This window comes from Otolemur garnettii, unplaced genomic scaffold, assembly GCF_000181295.1.
Source record: "Otolemur garnettii isolate 467f Iridium unplaced genomic scaffold, OtoGar3 scaffold00061, whole genome shotgun sequence".
Taxonomy (NCBI): Eukaryota; Metazoa; Chordata; class Mammalia; order Primates; family Galagidae; genus Otolemur; species Otolemur garnettii.
In genome coordinates, this window is record NW_003852456.1 from 1471096 (window position 1) to 1486917 (window position 15822).

Genomic DNA, 15822 nt, shown 5'->3' on the forward strand with positions numbered 1-15822 from the left:
TTTTCTTTAAAGAGGGAAAATGCCCCACTCTCCACCTTGGATGTGAAGACAGTCCATGCCCTGAAGGATCTGAATGTATCACTGATCCCAGGGAGGAGAAGTACACCTGTGTCTGCCCAGGGGGCCAGTTTGGTCAGTGCACAGGTGAGAATTTAATGATTTTTTTTAAAATTATTTTTAAAAATCATTTTCATTGTTTCTTATACTTTTCGTCTTTATTAGAGTCAAAAATTACGAAGTATGTTTATTGTAACAAATGTAGATATGAATGAAGAATAATAATGCATGTAGTAACTTTTCTTTCCTCTTTTATAACAGTACAGTATATCCCTTAGTTCATAGTTGAGTGATCCTCCTGTATCATCAATGCTTGTATGAACTTATGGCTAAATAAATAGCCTTGTGTATAGAAGTTTATTTTTCCTTGTTTTCTCTCATCTGCTTTCTTTTTTTTTTATTATTAGATTATAACTGTGTATATTACTGCAATTATGGAGTACAATGTGCTGACTCTATATACAATCTAGAATGTTCACATCAAACTGGTCAACATATCATTCATCTCACTTATTCAATTGTTGTGTTTAGACATTTATACTCCACTTGTAATATATTTGACATGTACACTTTCTTAAAACAAAAAAACCTCAAGACTGTCATATCTCACATAGTTCTCTACCTCTTGTTTTTTTCTTCCATTTAGCAGTATTTTGAGAACTTCCAAGCCAATACATGTAACTCTATTTCTTATTAACAGCTGGACAACACGACGGTATTTTCTATCATGGCTGTACCATCATTTATTTAACATTTTCCTTACATACAAAGATTCAGTTCTTATGTTTCTGTTAAAAACATCTTCATGCATGTATCTTTACATATTGGTGCTTTCATTTCTATAGAATAAATTCTTTCTAAAACTAGGATTTGCTATGTCAAAGATTAACTACATTTTAAATTTTTAAAGATATCAGTACGTTAGTCTCGGTAAAAATTGTACCAATTTCTGTTCTTTCCGGTCATGTATGAAGGCCTTGTTTCCCCCATTCTCTTGCCAGTATTGAAGATTTTCCACTGAAAAGTGAGTCCTGTTACTCCATTTAATGGGAATAAAGTAATATTTAATTATTATTTTAATTTGCATTTCTTTGGATGCTTGTGAGGCAAGCCTTTTAATAATTTTTATTGAACATTTTTATATTTAGATCTTCATTATTTTAGAGTTCATTTTCCTGTAACATAGTAGTCTAATTTTTTTTCCAGACGGAAAGCCAGTTACACTGTGGTCTTTATTAAGCAAAGTGACATTTTTCCTTGGATTTGAATTTTAGGATGTTTTGTTCTTAGATAGAAACTTAGATGAGTCTCTAGGCAAGGGAGATCGGGCTTTTAAAAATGCTTAAACTTGTTTCTGATTTGTTTTTCCTTGTTTGTGATTCACAGGGAGTTCATCTATAACATTTACAGGGAATAGCTTTGTGAAATACCGTCTAATGGAAAATGAAAACAAACTAGAGATGAAGTTGACAATGAGGCTCAGAACCTATTCTGCTCATGCTGTTGTAATGTATGCTCGAGGAACTGACTACAGTATCTTGGAAGTATGTGTTTACAGAATTTTGTACCTTAGGTTGTAGAAGAATTTTAAAATATATGTTCCAGTTTATGTTTAGATGATCTAAAAATAATAAAGTAAATGGTTTAATTCAACATTTCATTTCATTAATACTGATACAATTTAGACTTTGTGGGATGAAAGCTCTCCTTTTGCTCTACAATAACAGAGATTTACTTTTGTTTTGTACAAACATGTTTAGGTACACGTGAGAATTAATATTAAAACTCTAAGTGATACTACAACTTAATAATGTTACAGAAACTTCATAGAGACATCCTACATATGCTGCAACTGTTATTATCTTCCCCTTTTTTTGTAAGGCATGATTTGCTTTTGCCTTTTGACATTATCTGGTGCTTTGTGGATAGGTTCAGTTGATCCTTCATTAGTCACTTCCATGATCCTTTTTAGCTGTGCGCTGGCACTTGAACTTGATGATCCTAAAGATCTATTTTTTTACTTGTACAATGGACCGATGAGTTTGCACTCTGTAGTACTGAAATGAAAGACTTCACTCTTTCTACCTCCATTTCTATAGATTTTTAATAATTTAAGTTCTGTCAGAGTGAACAGTAATTGTTTTTATCATAGATTCATAATGGGCGGCTGCAGTACAAGTTTGACTGTGGAAGTGGCCCTGGAATTGTCTCTGTTCAAAGCATTCAAGTCAACGACGGGCAGTGGCACGCAGTGTCTCTTGAGGTGAATGGAAACTATGCGAGGTTAGTCTTAGACCAAGTTCACACTGCATCAGGCACGGCCCCAGGGACTCTGAAAACCTTGAACCTGGATAACCATGTGTTTTTTGGAGGCCACATTCGTCAGCAAGGAGCCCGGCATGGAAGAAGCCCCCAAATTGGTAATGGCTTTAGAGGTTGTATGGACTCCATTTATCTGAACGGGCACGAGCTCCCTTTAAGTAGCAAACTGAGAAGCTATGCACACATCGAGGAGTGGGTGGACGTGTCTCCTGGGTGCTTACTGACAGCTACAGAAGACTGCTCAAGTAACCCTTGCCAGAACGGGGGCGTTTGTACTCCATCACCTACTGGAGGTAGGCTTCATGATGCTTAATCTTTTAAGATGTTACACATGGGCTTAGCACCCATAGCTAAGTGGTTAGGGCACCTTCCATGTACACCGGGGCTGGTGGGTTCGAACCTGGCCCAAGTCTGCTAAACAGCCATGACAACAGCAACAAAAAAATAGCCAGGCATTATGGCAGGTACCTATAGTCCCAGCTGTTTGGGAGGCTGAAGACAAGAGAATTACTTAAGCCCAGGAGTTTGAGGTTGCTGTGAACTGTGATGCCACAGTACTCTACTGAAGGCAACATAATGAGACTCTATCTCAGAAAAGAAAAAAGATGTTACACGTGCATGCATTTAAGAGCAAGTTCCCCAAATATTTTTGGGTTTTCTCTTTTTATTCAGCTAAAAGTGTCAGGTACTACAGTGGATTTTGAATCCACTAGTATATATTCTAAGAGATCAGGGTTTAGGACTCTTCCCAGCAACCAGGCTGAAAGAACAGTTTCTCTGACTGCAGAGGGTCTGCAGTCACGTCACAGGTGGTTGAGCAGAATGTGTTCTTGTACCCATAAACATCTCATTCCATACCAGTCACCACAGGCAAACCTCAGCTAACTTTGAACTCTTCTTCCCACTCCTTAGGCTTGATGAGGGGAATTTAGTTAGTACCGCTCAGCTCTTCTTGGTTCCTTGTGCCCCTTGTGGTCCAGTAGCTCAACATAGAGGGCTTGCTAGAGTCTTCCTAGGAATAACAGATGGGTGTGTGACTTTCCAGGAGGCCTTGAGCCCCTCCTGAAATGTTACATATCTATCTGTCTTAAAGCCCTGGCATGATGGGGAGCTCTGTGTATTCGATATCCTAGAATCTTACCACTTACCAGCAATAGAATACAGTTAGGAAGATGGCAGTCATTGTGCCAAATAAAGCTTTCTATAATTAATAACAAAAATTCAAATAATACTTGAAGTGGGATTTCAAAAGGCTTTCTTTTCTACTGTTTTCTTTGGAAAGTATATATATAGATTGTGCACCTGGAGTAGGCCAGGTTATTCCCACAAGACTGAAATCTCAGTGGAATAGGACATTAAAAGCTTATACAAGGTGGCCATGAAATTTATGGCTACCCTGTATTAGTACTTATCTTAATTATGTGTCCAAATCAGGTCAGCAAGGAGGCTGTCCTCATTGTGTCACTCGAATGAGACTAAGAGTATACTACCATGACAGTGCTTTCTGATCCCTAAAACAGGATGAAAGCAATGTGGCAGCCGGGTGATGGCTCCTAAGCCCCTATCCCAGAGTGCCACGTCTCTTTGACCAAAGAAGAACACACAGCCATGGCCAGCTTCAATGGGGGCCAGGAAGCACCATGCTGCTGCATTTCCCAGAGGCAGATAGATAGTTGAAAACAGTCTGCCATGTTCACACCAGAGGCTTCACGAGATAGTGTTGACATTCAGACAGATGTGATGACCCCTATCTTAAATGTATTAAATTGTCTCCTTTCTTAAATGAATGATAATTTATAGTCTTCAAAGTTCTTTCAACATTCATTATTATCTCATTTAATCATCCAGTGCCTATGAGCCACAGGTAACTTGGGATGTAAGTACTGTGTTATCTGTGTGCTTGGTCCCTCAGACAGAGTTGTCTTTTCTGCCTCTGTGCTTGACCTGATGATCTTACACAGACTGTGATGAACTAAAGCTCAGTGAGTTCTCTGAATTCTCTGTGCTTTGTGTATACTGGCAGTGGAAGGCTTATTGATAGAGACAGCTTTCTACCGTGTGAGAATGGGGATTTTACTAACTTCTACAGACCCTAGAGATTTAAATCTTCATTTAAACTTAAAGGTTAAAAACCTGTATAATACAACTTGTTTTTGAGTTAATGAGTAATATGGCTTTTTAATCCCTTCTTGCCCATTTAGGTTATTACTGCAAATGCAGTGCCTTGTACATAGGGATGTACTGTGAGATGAGTGTCAACCCGTGTGCCTCCAATCCATGTCTCTATGGTGGGACGTGCATTGTAGATAATGGAGACTTTGTCTGCCAATGTAGAGGGTTATATACTGGTCAGAGGTATGTGTATTTTGCTTAACTTTCACAATTATAGTATGGAATTATTTTAAACAGGGCATATAAAAAGTCTCTACATTCTTTCATTAATGGTTTTTGTTTTGCTGTGTTGAATTGCAATAGTATCATGAGGTTTATGCTCATTTTTTCATACTCTTCAGGTGCCAGCTTAGTCCATACTGCAAGGATGAGCCCTGTAAAAATGGTGGAACATGTTTTGACAGTTTGGATGGTGCTGTTTGTCAGTGTGATTCAGGTTTTAGAGGAGAAAGGTAAATGATTCCTTTCAAGATTTATATTTATACCTTTCTGTAGTATCCTATTGATTTGCAGATGCAAGAGTACTTCTTTATTTTGGACAACATTACTTCAAAATTTAATAATCCTCGTTGCCTTTTTGTATAGTTTATCTCACTCTTTAAAATAAAAGAAAATGTCAAGCAGGTAAGTATAATATATAGTACTTGAAATATCTTCTGTACTTTAGAAATATTCATAAATAAGGAATGTATGAGTTCTTACATACAGCAAATGCTTGTGAAATAAGTGGAATAAAGATGTGCTTAAAAGCAGAAACCTGTGTGGCTACACTCATGTGCCTTAGAAAATGATGACAATGACTTTTTCATAATCTGTTATAACCAAGGTTTATATAGCATCTAAAAATCTTTCTGAATCCTCTCATTATCTTTGATAGTTCTTAACATGATCTTAAGAGGTGGTTATTATTCTCCAGGTAAAGAAAATAAAGAGTGGAGGTGCCTATTTTATACTTTGAAATGACTGGATGAGACATTTTAGTTCTAGATGCCACTTTACTTTGACTCTCACCAGTTAAAAACATTTCTCAGTATGTGATACCTGGGCCTAGTGCAGCATTTTGACAGAAACCTTCACTGTCAGTCTCACTGAAAGGCCTACAGTGATACTCAGCATAGTGGTGTAACTCAGAATTTTGCCATCATTTATACCACCTTAGTTCATAAGTTGACTTTTCTAATCATAATCAGTGCATACTCTCAGATTATTTGACAAAAATATATTGGTAACCAGAATTTTCATACCAAATGAGTATGAGAGATGGCAAGCAGGTAAATTTTATTAAGGAAAGGAAGGAAGGATTTGGGGAGTAGCATGTAGATCTACACAGGTAGAAAATAAGATCCTGCTTGGAACATTGGAAGGGCTGTGCTTGGGAAGCAGTCTGGAAAAGTGAGGAGCTTAGGAAGGTCTTCAACAGAGAATAACGTTTTAAAATGGAAAATAGAGTTTTCTGTCCTTTTATGCGTGTGTTATGGAACTGTCATCTTCCCAAACAGGAACATTTTCTTAGAAATTTCATTCAGCCTGTTGGAAGAATCTGCAATAAACTCTTTTAGAAACAACCCGATGTTTAATGGTTTGTTCAGTTCTAGAAAAATGGCAGTTATGTATTGGCTTGATATGTTTGTCTCCCAAATATACATTGAAAGTACACGATCAAAGATTAATTACTCCACAAAAGAATTTTCTATTGTTTATACTTATTACAGTGTTTAGTCATTTTGCATGGTTTTGTTTTTGGCCTAGCTTATCATAGAGGGATTAGTCTCTATGGATTAGATTATAGGCCCCGCATATTCCAGTGTTTGTGGCAAAGGTCTCACCTCCTCCCTCTTGGCTTTCTTGGCAGGTGTCAGAGTGACATTGACGAGTGTACTGGAAACCCCTGCCGTAACGGGGCCTCCTGTGAGAATACACATGGCTCCTATCATTGCAACTGCAGCCATGAGTACAGAGGAAAACACTGTGAGGACGCTGCACCCAACCAATACGTGTCCACCCCATGGAACATTGGATTGGCGGAAGGAATAGGAATTATCATTTTTATAACAGGGATATTTATACTGGTGGTAGTGTTTGTCCTCTGCCGCAAGATGATTAGTCAAAAGAAGAAACACCAGGCTGAACCTGAAGACAAACACTTGGGACCAGCCACAGCTTTCTTACAAAGACCGTATTTTGATTCAAAGTTAAATAAGAACATTTACTCTGACATACCACCCCAGGTGCCTGTCCGTCCTATTTCCTATACTCCAAGCATCCCAAGTGACTCTAGAAACAATCTTGACCGAAATTCTTTTGAAGGATCTGCTATTCCAGAGCATCCCGAATTCAGCACCTTTAATCCTGAGTCTGTGCATGGACATCGAAAAGCAGTGGCTGTCTGCAGCGTGGCCCCAAACCTGCCTCCCCCACCTCCTTCAAACTCCCCTTCTGACTCTGACTCCATTCAGAAGCCTAACTGGGATTTTGACTATGATAGTAAGAGCAACATTCTGATCTCACTGAATTGTCACTGAGATAACCATGAAGTGCCAACTTCTGCCAAAGCTCCTTGGGGTTCAAGTCAAAATGTGGAGTCTTTGTTAGAGATAAATAGGCTTGATATATGAAATCCCAAATGTGATTTGCCACTTTTTTGCATGGCTATGATGTTATTTTAATTAAAAAATCAAATCTAGTCATGTTTCAGTTAATATTCTGGAGAGACCATTTCATTTCACAATTGATACAGCTTCTCAACTTTGGGACTTATAATAAATAATAATAGATGGTGCCTGTGGCTCAAAGGAGTAGGGCACTGGCCCCATATACCAGAGATAGTGGGTTCAAACCCAGCCCTGGCCAAAAACTGCAAAACAACAATAATAATAATAATAATAATAATAATTGGGAAGGTGGTGTTTTCATGCTAGGATTTTTTTTTAATATGCTCAGAGGAAATGACGATGTTTCTGTCAGTAGCCTAACCTACATAAAGTTTGTGTGAAGTTTAAAGTAGTTCAATGTAATAAATTGCACATGACCTTTATGGATTTGATACTTTTCAAAAAAAACTGTATATGCCAATTTAAAACAAAACTTTGATGCCCTTCATTATCTAAAGATATCCATAGGTATGTTTATGGGGAACTCCTGTGACTTGCCAAGAATATACGTAGGGAGTTTTCTTGGTGGGGGGTATTGATTTTTTGTTTTTAAGTTTCTCTTTTTCTGTCATTATTAGAATCTCAGAACATAGTAGTAAATGGAACAGTCTTGGCCCTCACAGAACTTACTGTTTGCCTGTCATCTTTTCCTTTTAGCTAAAGTGGTGGATCTTGATCCCTGTATTTCCAAGAAGCCTCTCGAGGAAAAGCCTTCTCAGCCATACAGTGCCCGGGAAAGCCTGTCTGAAGTGCAGTCCCTCAGTTCCTTCCAGTCTGAATCATGTGATGACAATGGTGAGTCAATAGGTACTGAAATGTGATGGTCCCCTTGCTCCTGGTGCACAGGGTTATATTGTAGGTGCTCTAGGTCACTTACTAAGTCTCCACATATTTTCACATTTCACTGAGACCACTTTTAAATAGTACCTTGTACTTACTTGCATGAACATCTGCTGGGAAAAATATCTCAATAGGTGTTTTGAATTGTAGCAGTTGTCAGTAGTAGGGAAGAACATACAGTTGATTGACAGGTAATTTCCTTCTGATTGACTGGTCTTGTATTGACTTTTTTTAGCACAATAGTAAATGTTGCCGAAGTTTTGTGGGATTTTCAAAAATCCTTGGGACAACTTTTTTAACCACACAATACTCACACAACGCTCTAAGGAGAGATGTGATAGTCTGAAATGTTCGATCTCAGTAGCACCTCTGGTATTACAAGGTGTTATCTGTCTCTTCCCCCAACCCCACGCGGCCCCAGCTCCCATTTGGATCAGAGCGTACTGACCGAGAGAACACAGTATAAGAGATTGCTAGTAAGTTGGATTATATTTCTAATGAAGAAGGTTTGACAGTGGGATCTTTGGCTCCAGTTACCTTTGTCTGATGATATATAGGGTAAATAGCATTGATAACTAGCTTCGCCTTATTAACACATAGCAATAGGGAAAATTGTCAATCTTTAGAAACACAGTAAAGTGAATTTCTAGCAGAAACTTTTGAATCTCACAACTAGTAAGTTTTAATGGTAGTTTTTTTCTTACATCAAAAATGTAATGGGGTTCCACATTTTGAATATTTTATTGATAAACAGAAATAACCCTCTAATAATTACCTGGTCCAGAGTAATACAGCCCATAACATATTGCATCTTTCTAGTTTGTAAGTCCATAATACTTCTACATGGCACAGTTCTTTGCCAGACTGAAGGTGTCATAAATGCATTTCATTCCTTTCTGATTTAAAACATGTTATATGTGGTATCAAAGTATACTTATGTTTGTTACTAATGGAGTTGAAGGATGTAGCTTTACCTGTTAAACCAACAAGAAGACAATTATTTCTTTCATTAGTTTTAATTCTAAGAAGTTCCTATTGCCAGTTTATGTGATAATTTATGTTTTGTCCCCTAAATGCTCTTCATAAACATATTTCAGAATTTTGTCAGTATTTTTTTCCAAGTTCTTTTTAAGTATCATTCTTTTAAATAGTACTTCTTAGTGCTTGTATAATAAGTTATAGTCAAAGTCACAAAAATGAGTTGCTAGATCATACCGTGTGAAGAAAAAAAATATATATGAGGTTGTTTCTATTGTATTCATTATAACTAATCATTGTCAATCTTAAAAGTAAAATCTATTGGGAGTCTGTACTTGAATTGTATTCCTAGTTTGCTAAGGCCGTTGTAATATTATCACAAACTTTGTGGTATAAAACCACACAGATTTATCTTTTCAATAAGGTTGTTTCTCTGGGTTAAAATCAGGCTGTGGTCAGTTAGGGCTGCACTCTCTTCTTGAAGCTCTAGAGCAGTGGTTCTCACGACCCACAAGAACTGTATTAAAGGGTTGCAGCATTAGGAAGGTTGAGAACCACTGCTCTAGAGAAACATCTGTCACCCCCCCTTACTTCCCCAGTTCCTAGAGAAACCCATATTCTTTGGCTAATGGCTGCTTCTACCATCTGAGACAGCGACATTGCATTTCACCCACCATTCCTGTGTTCTGTTAGTGCCCTGCAGTCATAGCTGGAACAGAGTCGCCCCTTTGAAGTCAGCCTGACAATTTGGGAAAGTCTCTATTCAAGGTCCTTAACTTAATGACATCAGCAAACTCCTTTTTGCTGTGTAGGGTGACATAGTCACAGGCTCCAGGATTAGGACATGCACATCTGTGAGGGCCATCCTTCTGCCCAGCCCACCACATGCATATATAAGTGTTTAAAACCATCTGATACCCAAATGACAAATTTACACAGGAAACAGCCAAACGTTTTGTACTTCTCTGCTTACCAGCGATTAGTCCATTTGCAAAAAGAACTACATGAAATTTGTAATGGGAGCCAATAGGACAGGGAAAAAAACATTTTTGTATTTGTATTGCATATGTATCTACTCAGATTTCTTTTTTCTGGGGACAGTGTATGAGTCCATTAGATGGAGCAGGAAGAGCAGCTTGCCGAGGATTTTACTTTTTTGCCCATGAGATTTTATATAATAAGAATTGTTTGACCTGACAAAATCTACAGTTGTAATTGTGAAAAAATTCATAGCTATATTTTTCCCTTTTTTCCAATAGAATATGTTTACTTTATTCCTTTGATTTAATACTAACAGATACATAGCTAGATTAGAAAAGTCTCTGAGACAGGTAACTCTCACAGTGCAGGGGTCATCCATAATGTATGAAAGCCCTCACTTCACATTTTCAAGTTATGAGGTAGAAATTATATAAGAAATAATGTTTCACGCACTGTTTTCTCACTGAAGATTTTCCTAATTGAAAACTTTTGTACCTTTTTACAAGCTTCCATAGTGACTGTAACACACCTTGTCAATGCTGCAGTTGACATAGTGAATAAAGAAGGTACAGTCATCCATGATGTGCGGTGTGTCTGTGCTTCACAGTGACTGTGTCACTGGAGTCCTGTGCTTACGCCTGTTGTGCTGTCATAAAAGTAATTTGTGGTTTTGAGGGGATTGAGTGCTTTTATTTTATGCAGGTGTGTATATTCACAACACCAGAACATTGCAAAAATATTTCTTTATTTGCGTGTCTTTTGTTACTTTTTCCCATTCCTAGTGATTTACACAGACATCAGAAGTAAGCTCTATAATCTTGAGAATTTATCTTTATGTGGTATAATTAAAGAAGTAAATTATAACTACTTAAAATTTTTATTAATACAAGAAATGCTGTTCATATGAACAGGAGTAAAACTGAATACCATAAAGCTTTTGTGATTACCTGTAATGGACTCATCACTTTGTTTTTCCCTGAGTATGGTTGGAGAAAAAAAAATAAGGGAATGTGGTAAGAATATATTTTTCACTTTAGGTTTAATGAAAATTATTTTCATAATATGAAGCTTTATTTGTTCAAAATTTTAAGAAAGAACATTGACTACCTCCCTCAAATTATTTTAAATTAAATTAGCCCTTTATTAGTGCTCTGAAATTAGAGTAATTGCACATGAAAATCATAGGCTAGTAGTTTTCAAACCATAATGTAAATCAAATCACCTAGAGGCCTTGTTAAGTAGGTCTGGGTTGGGCCTTGAGAATTTCATTGTTAACAAGTTCCCAGTTCTGATGTTCCTGATCTAGGGAATCACATTTCAAGAGCTACTTACCTAGACCATATTGAATAGGGATGTTACACCATAAAGATGTGGGCATCCTTTTTGCTGGGACATACATACTGAAAAGATTTAGGTGGAAGAAGGAAAGTTTTCATACAGATATGATGGACCAGGGTTGGTGCCAGTGCTAATGATTACAGTTACCAATGAGGCTTACATTTATTTTCTTTAGAAGTACCATGTTTTTACTTGGTGAATCAGAAAGTAATCTATGTTTTGTCTAGTGAATTTTAGTTTTAACATCATGACCTTCCAACATTTTAAATATTGTTGGAGGTTAAAGCAGCAGAATTTAAATAGTTCCTCATTGCAGTCTCCTTCACTGAAAAATATTACTTGGCATATCCAAGAAGTATAAAGTCAATTTAAGTGTTAAGAATTGCCAAGTGCCTATTTAATAACAGAAGTTCTTGATTCTCTTTTTTTTTTTTAAAGGAATTACTACTTTTCTGGTAGACTTTTAAAAAGTTCTACGGATATGTTACCTGAATGCTGGTTGGTTTGTTTGTTTGTTTGCTTAGAGACAGTATCTCATTCAGTCACTGAGATTGAGTGTCATAGTATCATAGCTCACAGCTCAAATTCTTGGGCTCAAGTGATCCTCTTGCCTCAGCCTCCCAAGTAGCTGGGACTATAGGCACCTGCCATAGTGCCCGGCTAATTTTAGAGATGGGGTGATCTTGCTCAGGCTGATCTTGAACTCCTGAGCTCAGGCAGTCCACCCACCTCAGCTTTCCAGAGTGCCAGGATTACAGGCATGAGCCACCACACTTGGCTTATTTATTTTTTAGAACAACCATAATCTCTTCAGTTTTTGATTTAAATTTCTGGAAGAGAACTAACAATCAAATATTATTGGTTCTAAACTGATCTATTATATGCATCTTCAAGAACATTGTGGAATGCATGGAAAACTTTAAAGCCACCATGATTTCTACTTTCACAAGTATTAATGGTACCTTTTAGTCAGTTTAGTCCTCATAATAACTCTAAGGGATTTTCTCACCCATTTCAAAAAGAAAACCTGAAGCTCACCCAGTCCACTGAGTTGTCTGACTCTGCCCGAGCTCTGTGTAGACAGGAGGGGAAGGCCGTGAGGAGTCAGTGTAAAGATATTGGGAAGGAGTAAATGTGGCCAGGGTTCTCTTTAGGGAAAGACGAACAGTGTAAATATAAAATCATACTCAAAATGGATAAGGTTTGGAGAGATTTTAAGTATCTAAGTTCATTCATGCATTTCTCTGAATTTAATTACTTTTGAAGGTTGTAATGTGGTATAAAGTATGTATACATTGTATAGCTTTACAGTAACCTGACAATTTACATTTTATTTGAGCCTGTAGATTTTATTTTAATTATTCCTAAGAAAATTCTGTTTTCACCTTTAGATTGTCAGAAACAATGAAAATAAAAGAAAATAATATTTTGATTTTTCTGATGGGGTGTCTAGTTCATCATTGCCCATCTTTTTCCTCCCCTTCTATGTCTCATTTTATTTGTGCTACATAATTTCTCAGCCGTTTGGAATTTTCATGGATAATGGCTTAAAGCCACGGTATGGCTGACTGGGCCTTTATGGAAAACAGTTTACATTGTACTGTGTACTTATCTTTATTGCCTTTCAGCCGTCTGTTTTAATTATAAATGTTTTCTTTTCTTTCTACTCTGCCACCAAAAGAATCTGTGGCCGCTCCTGACCTCAGCAAACAAAGAGGTGACTTATGCATGCCAGTTATTCATTGACATTCACTAAAAACCCTTGGTAAAGATGTGGCCCCAGTGCTGACTGACTTGACTTGTTTGCAGCAGTAACTAAGTACACAGTTGTGTTTGTGCACCGCATTCTAAACACACACTGCCTAACCTTTTCCTATCTCTCAAAGGATTTAAAAAATCCTAAAGAGAAAAAAACTCTTCCTAAATTGGAAGAGTTTTTTAAAATAATAATGCTTTTAAAATGATCCCTAGTACTTTTGAAAGTAACAAAAATTGATTGTGTTGTGTCTTGCAGTGCTTGTTTTTTGCTTGATTTATTTAGAGGCATGCTTTGATATGTACCTATATTACCTACATTAAGGTAATCTGTTGTTTTACTTAGGGATAATGGAAATAGTATGTTAACCATGTTACATTGTTACATGAAGGAGGTTTATTATCTAAGTTTTAGCATGTTAAAGGTTACATTCATTATTTTTATTTCTTAAAGTTGTATTAATTATTTTTTTTTCATGACAAGTAGTGCAGACAAAGTAATGTTTGATATTTTACTTGGCAGAGACGCCTCCTTTCTGAAAAGACAAAACTTTTTTACTAATGTCCTAAGACTGAAGTAATGTTTTTCCTTATACAGAACAGTGGGTTCTAAATGACAGAAGAAAAGTTGAAAGGATGGTTGGAATCATTCTAGAAAGATGCATATAATGTAGGTGCCAGCATCCTGCTGCTGGTAGAACTGTTTCTTTGAATGTTAGGTGTGTACGGGAAACCCTAAGTCCACATTTGAGACCTCTAGTTCATAAAAACTCAGCTGGCTGGGGATGATGGCTTCAAAGCAAAGACAAAGGGTTCCCATAGTGATTGACTTTGAATGAAGGCAGAAATGGATTTGCATCTATGTGTTTTTGATACACTTAACTCTTTTTCCATGGCACAAAAGCTTAGGAGGATACACATTGAAATCTCTTATTTTCTTTCCACCAAGGATATCACTGGGATACGTCAGATTGGATGCCAAGTGTTCCTCTGCCAGATATACAAGAGTTCCCCACTTACGAGGTTATTGATGAGCAGACACCCCTGTACTCAGCAGATCCAAATGCCATCGATACTGACTATTATCCTGGAGGTTATGACATTGAAAGTGACTTCCCACCACCACCAGAGGACTTCCCTGTGCCTGATGAGCTACCACCATTGCCTCCAGAATTCAGTGATCAGTTCGAATCCATACACCCCCCAAGAGACATGCCTGCCACAGGCAGTTTGGGCTCTTCAACGAGAAACCGTCAGAGGTTCAACTTGAATCAGTATTTGCCCAATTTCTACCCCATGGATATGTCTGAACCCCCTCAAAAAGGCACTGGTGAGAACAGTACTTGTAGAGAACCCTATGCTCCTTACCCTCCAGGGTACCAGAGAAACTTCGAGGCCCCCACTGTAGAAAACATGCCCTTGTCTGTGTACACTTCTACCGCTTCCTGCTCTGATGTGTCAGCATGCTGTGAAGTGGAGTCGGAGGTCATGATGAGTGACTATGAGAGTGGAGATGATGGCCACTTTGAAGAGGTGACGGTCCCTCCGCTGGACTCCCAGCAGCACACAGAAGTCTGATGCTCAACTCCCTCCCCCCAAGTGCCTGGACTTTAAGAAACCTGGAGATTATATGAATAATCTTCTGCATTGTTTTTTGTAGCGGTGCTTAAGCGCTTTTTTGTGGTGAGCTGAAACGGGCATGGCTGCAATGGCTCCCACACCTCTTGACACGTTAGCCATTTCCAGGGTCCTAACCTCCTATAACTGAGTGGGGTTTCTGTCGGCTGTGCCATTTCTGAACATTTTTTGGTATTTCCATTTGTCTGTGTTAAAATAATGAAACAAAAATCAATCCTACCATCATGTTAGCATGATTCATGTATTTATATAGATTTGATTATTTTAATTTTCCTGTCTGTTTCTTTGTAAATTTATGTACAGATTTGATTTTACGTTGTTTTAGCTACATTGTCAAGATATTTTGTGCATTTGTTTCCAACGGAATTTTGGTGGTGTTAGTACCATTACCTAGCACCCTGATTTTTTAATATAACCAGGGTTTCACTGTATGTCTTTTCCCACAAAGTATGACTTCTCATTAATATGTTTCAATAATGTCATTCATGTCTAGATGTACATAGGATGAGGAAAGATCTTACACATGGTCATGTCTTAAATGAATTGCCGTATTTTAGAATTATAAACATTTTTCATTATTGGAAAGCGTAATGGGGACCTTCTGCATTCCTGTTTAGTACCAAAACCACCATGACACAGTTTTTATAGTGTCTGTATATTTGTGATGCAATGGTCTTGTAAAGGTTTTTACTGCAAACTACCATTAGCTTGTCTTTCTTACAATAAATTATTAATAAAATAATTACTGCTTATTTTTCCTCTGTATCAGTACTCCTGTTGCTGAATTGAGATGATGGAAGGATGGGTACAGATATATTTCCTTTTCGTGGACAGTGGCTTAAATTGAAATCCTCTTCTAAGTCAGGCTGTACATGCAGGTTTAGCCACCAGGTGGCAGTCTATGGTTACTTGCTATTGCTCAAAACCACAGGTGCCAAGATAAACAGTGTAACTTATTTATAATATATATATTTTCTAACTAAAACGTCAAGAAAATTTTCCTGTATAATTTTTAACTTATTGCACGTATTTATTGGCTGTAATTCAAATGTTTTATGTTTTTCACCTTTATCAGTCATTTATGTCAAAA

The 15822-nt window shown here is 37.4% G+C and overlaps 1 protein-coding gene across 2 annotated transcripts in view; it reads left to right on the top strand.

The window, feature by feature from the left end:
- FAT1 (FAT atypical cadherin 1) overlaps positions 1-15474 on the top strand; it is a 119120-nt gene extending 103646 nt beyond the window's left edge. Inside the window, exons 20-29 of one of the 2 annotated variants that reach the window (XM_023514906.1) lie at positions 13-144; positions 1444-1601; positions 2210-2672; positions 4581-4734; positions 4893-5003; positions 6404-7035; positions 7860-7997; positions 10508-10567; positions 13021-13056; positions 14044-15474. In XM_023514906.1, coding sequence (XP_023370674.1) covers positions 13-144; positions 1444-1601; positions 2210-2672; positions 4581-4734; positions 4893-5003; positions 6404-7035; positions 7860-7997; positions 10508-10567; positions 13021-13056; positions 14044-14672 — 2513 coding nt within the window. In that variant the 3' untranslated portion in view covers positions 14673-15474. The remainder of the gene's footprint in view (positions 1-12; positions 145-1443; positions 1602-2209; positions 2673-4580; positions 4735-4892; positions 5004-6403; positions 7036-7859; positions 7998-10507; positions 10568-13020; positions 13057-14043) is intronic. The other variant, XM_003792765.3, reaches the window with a different exon arrangement.
- Positions 15475-15822: the final 348 nt, after the last annotated feature.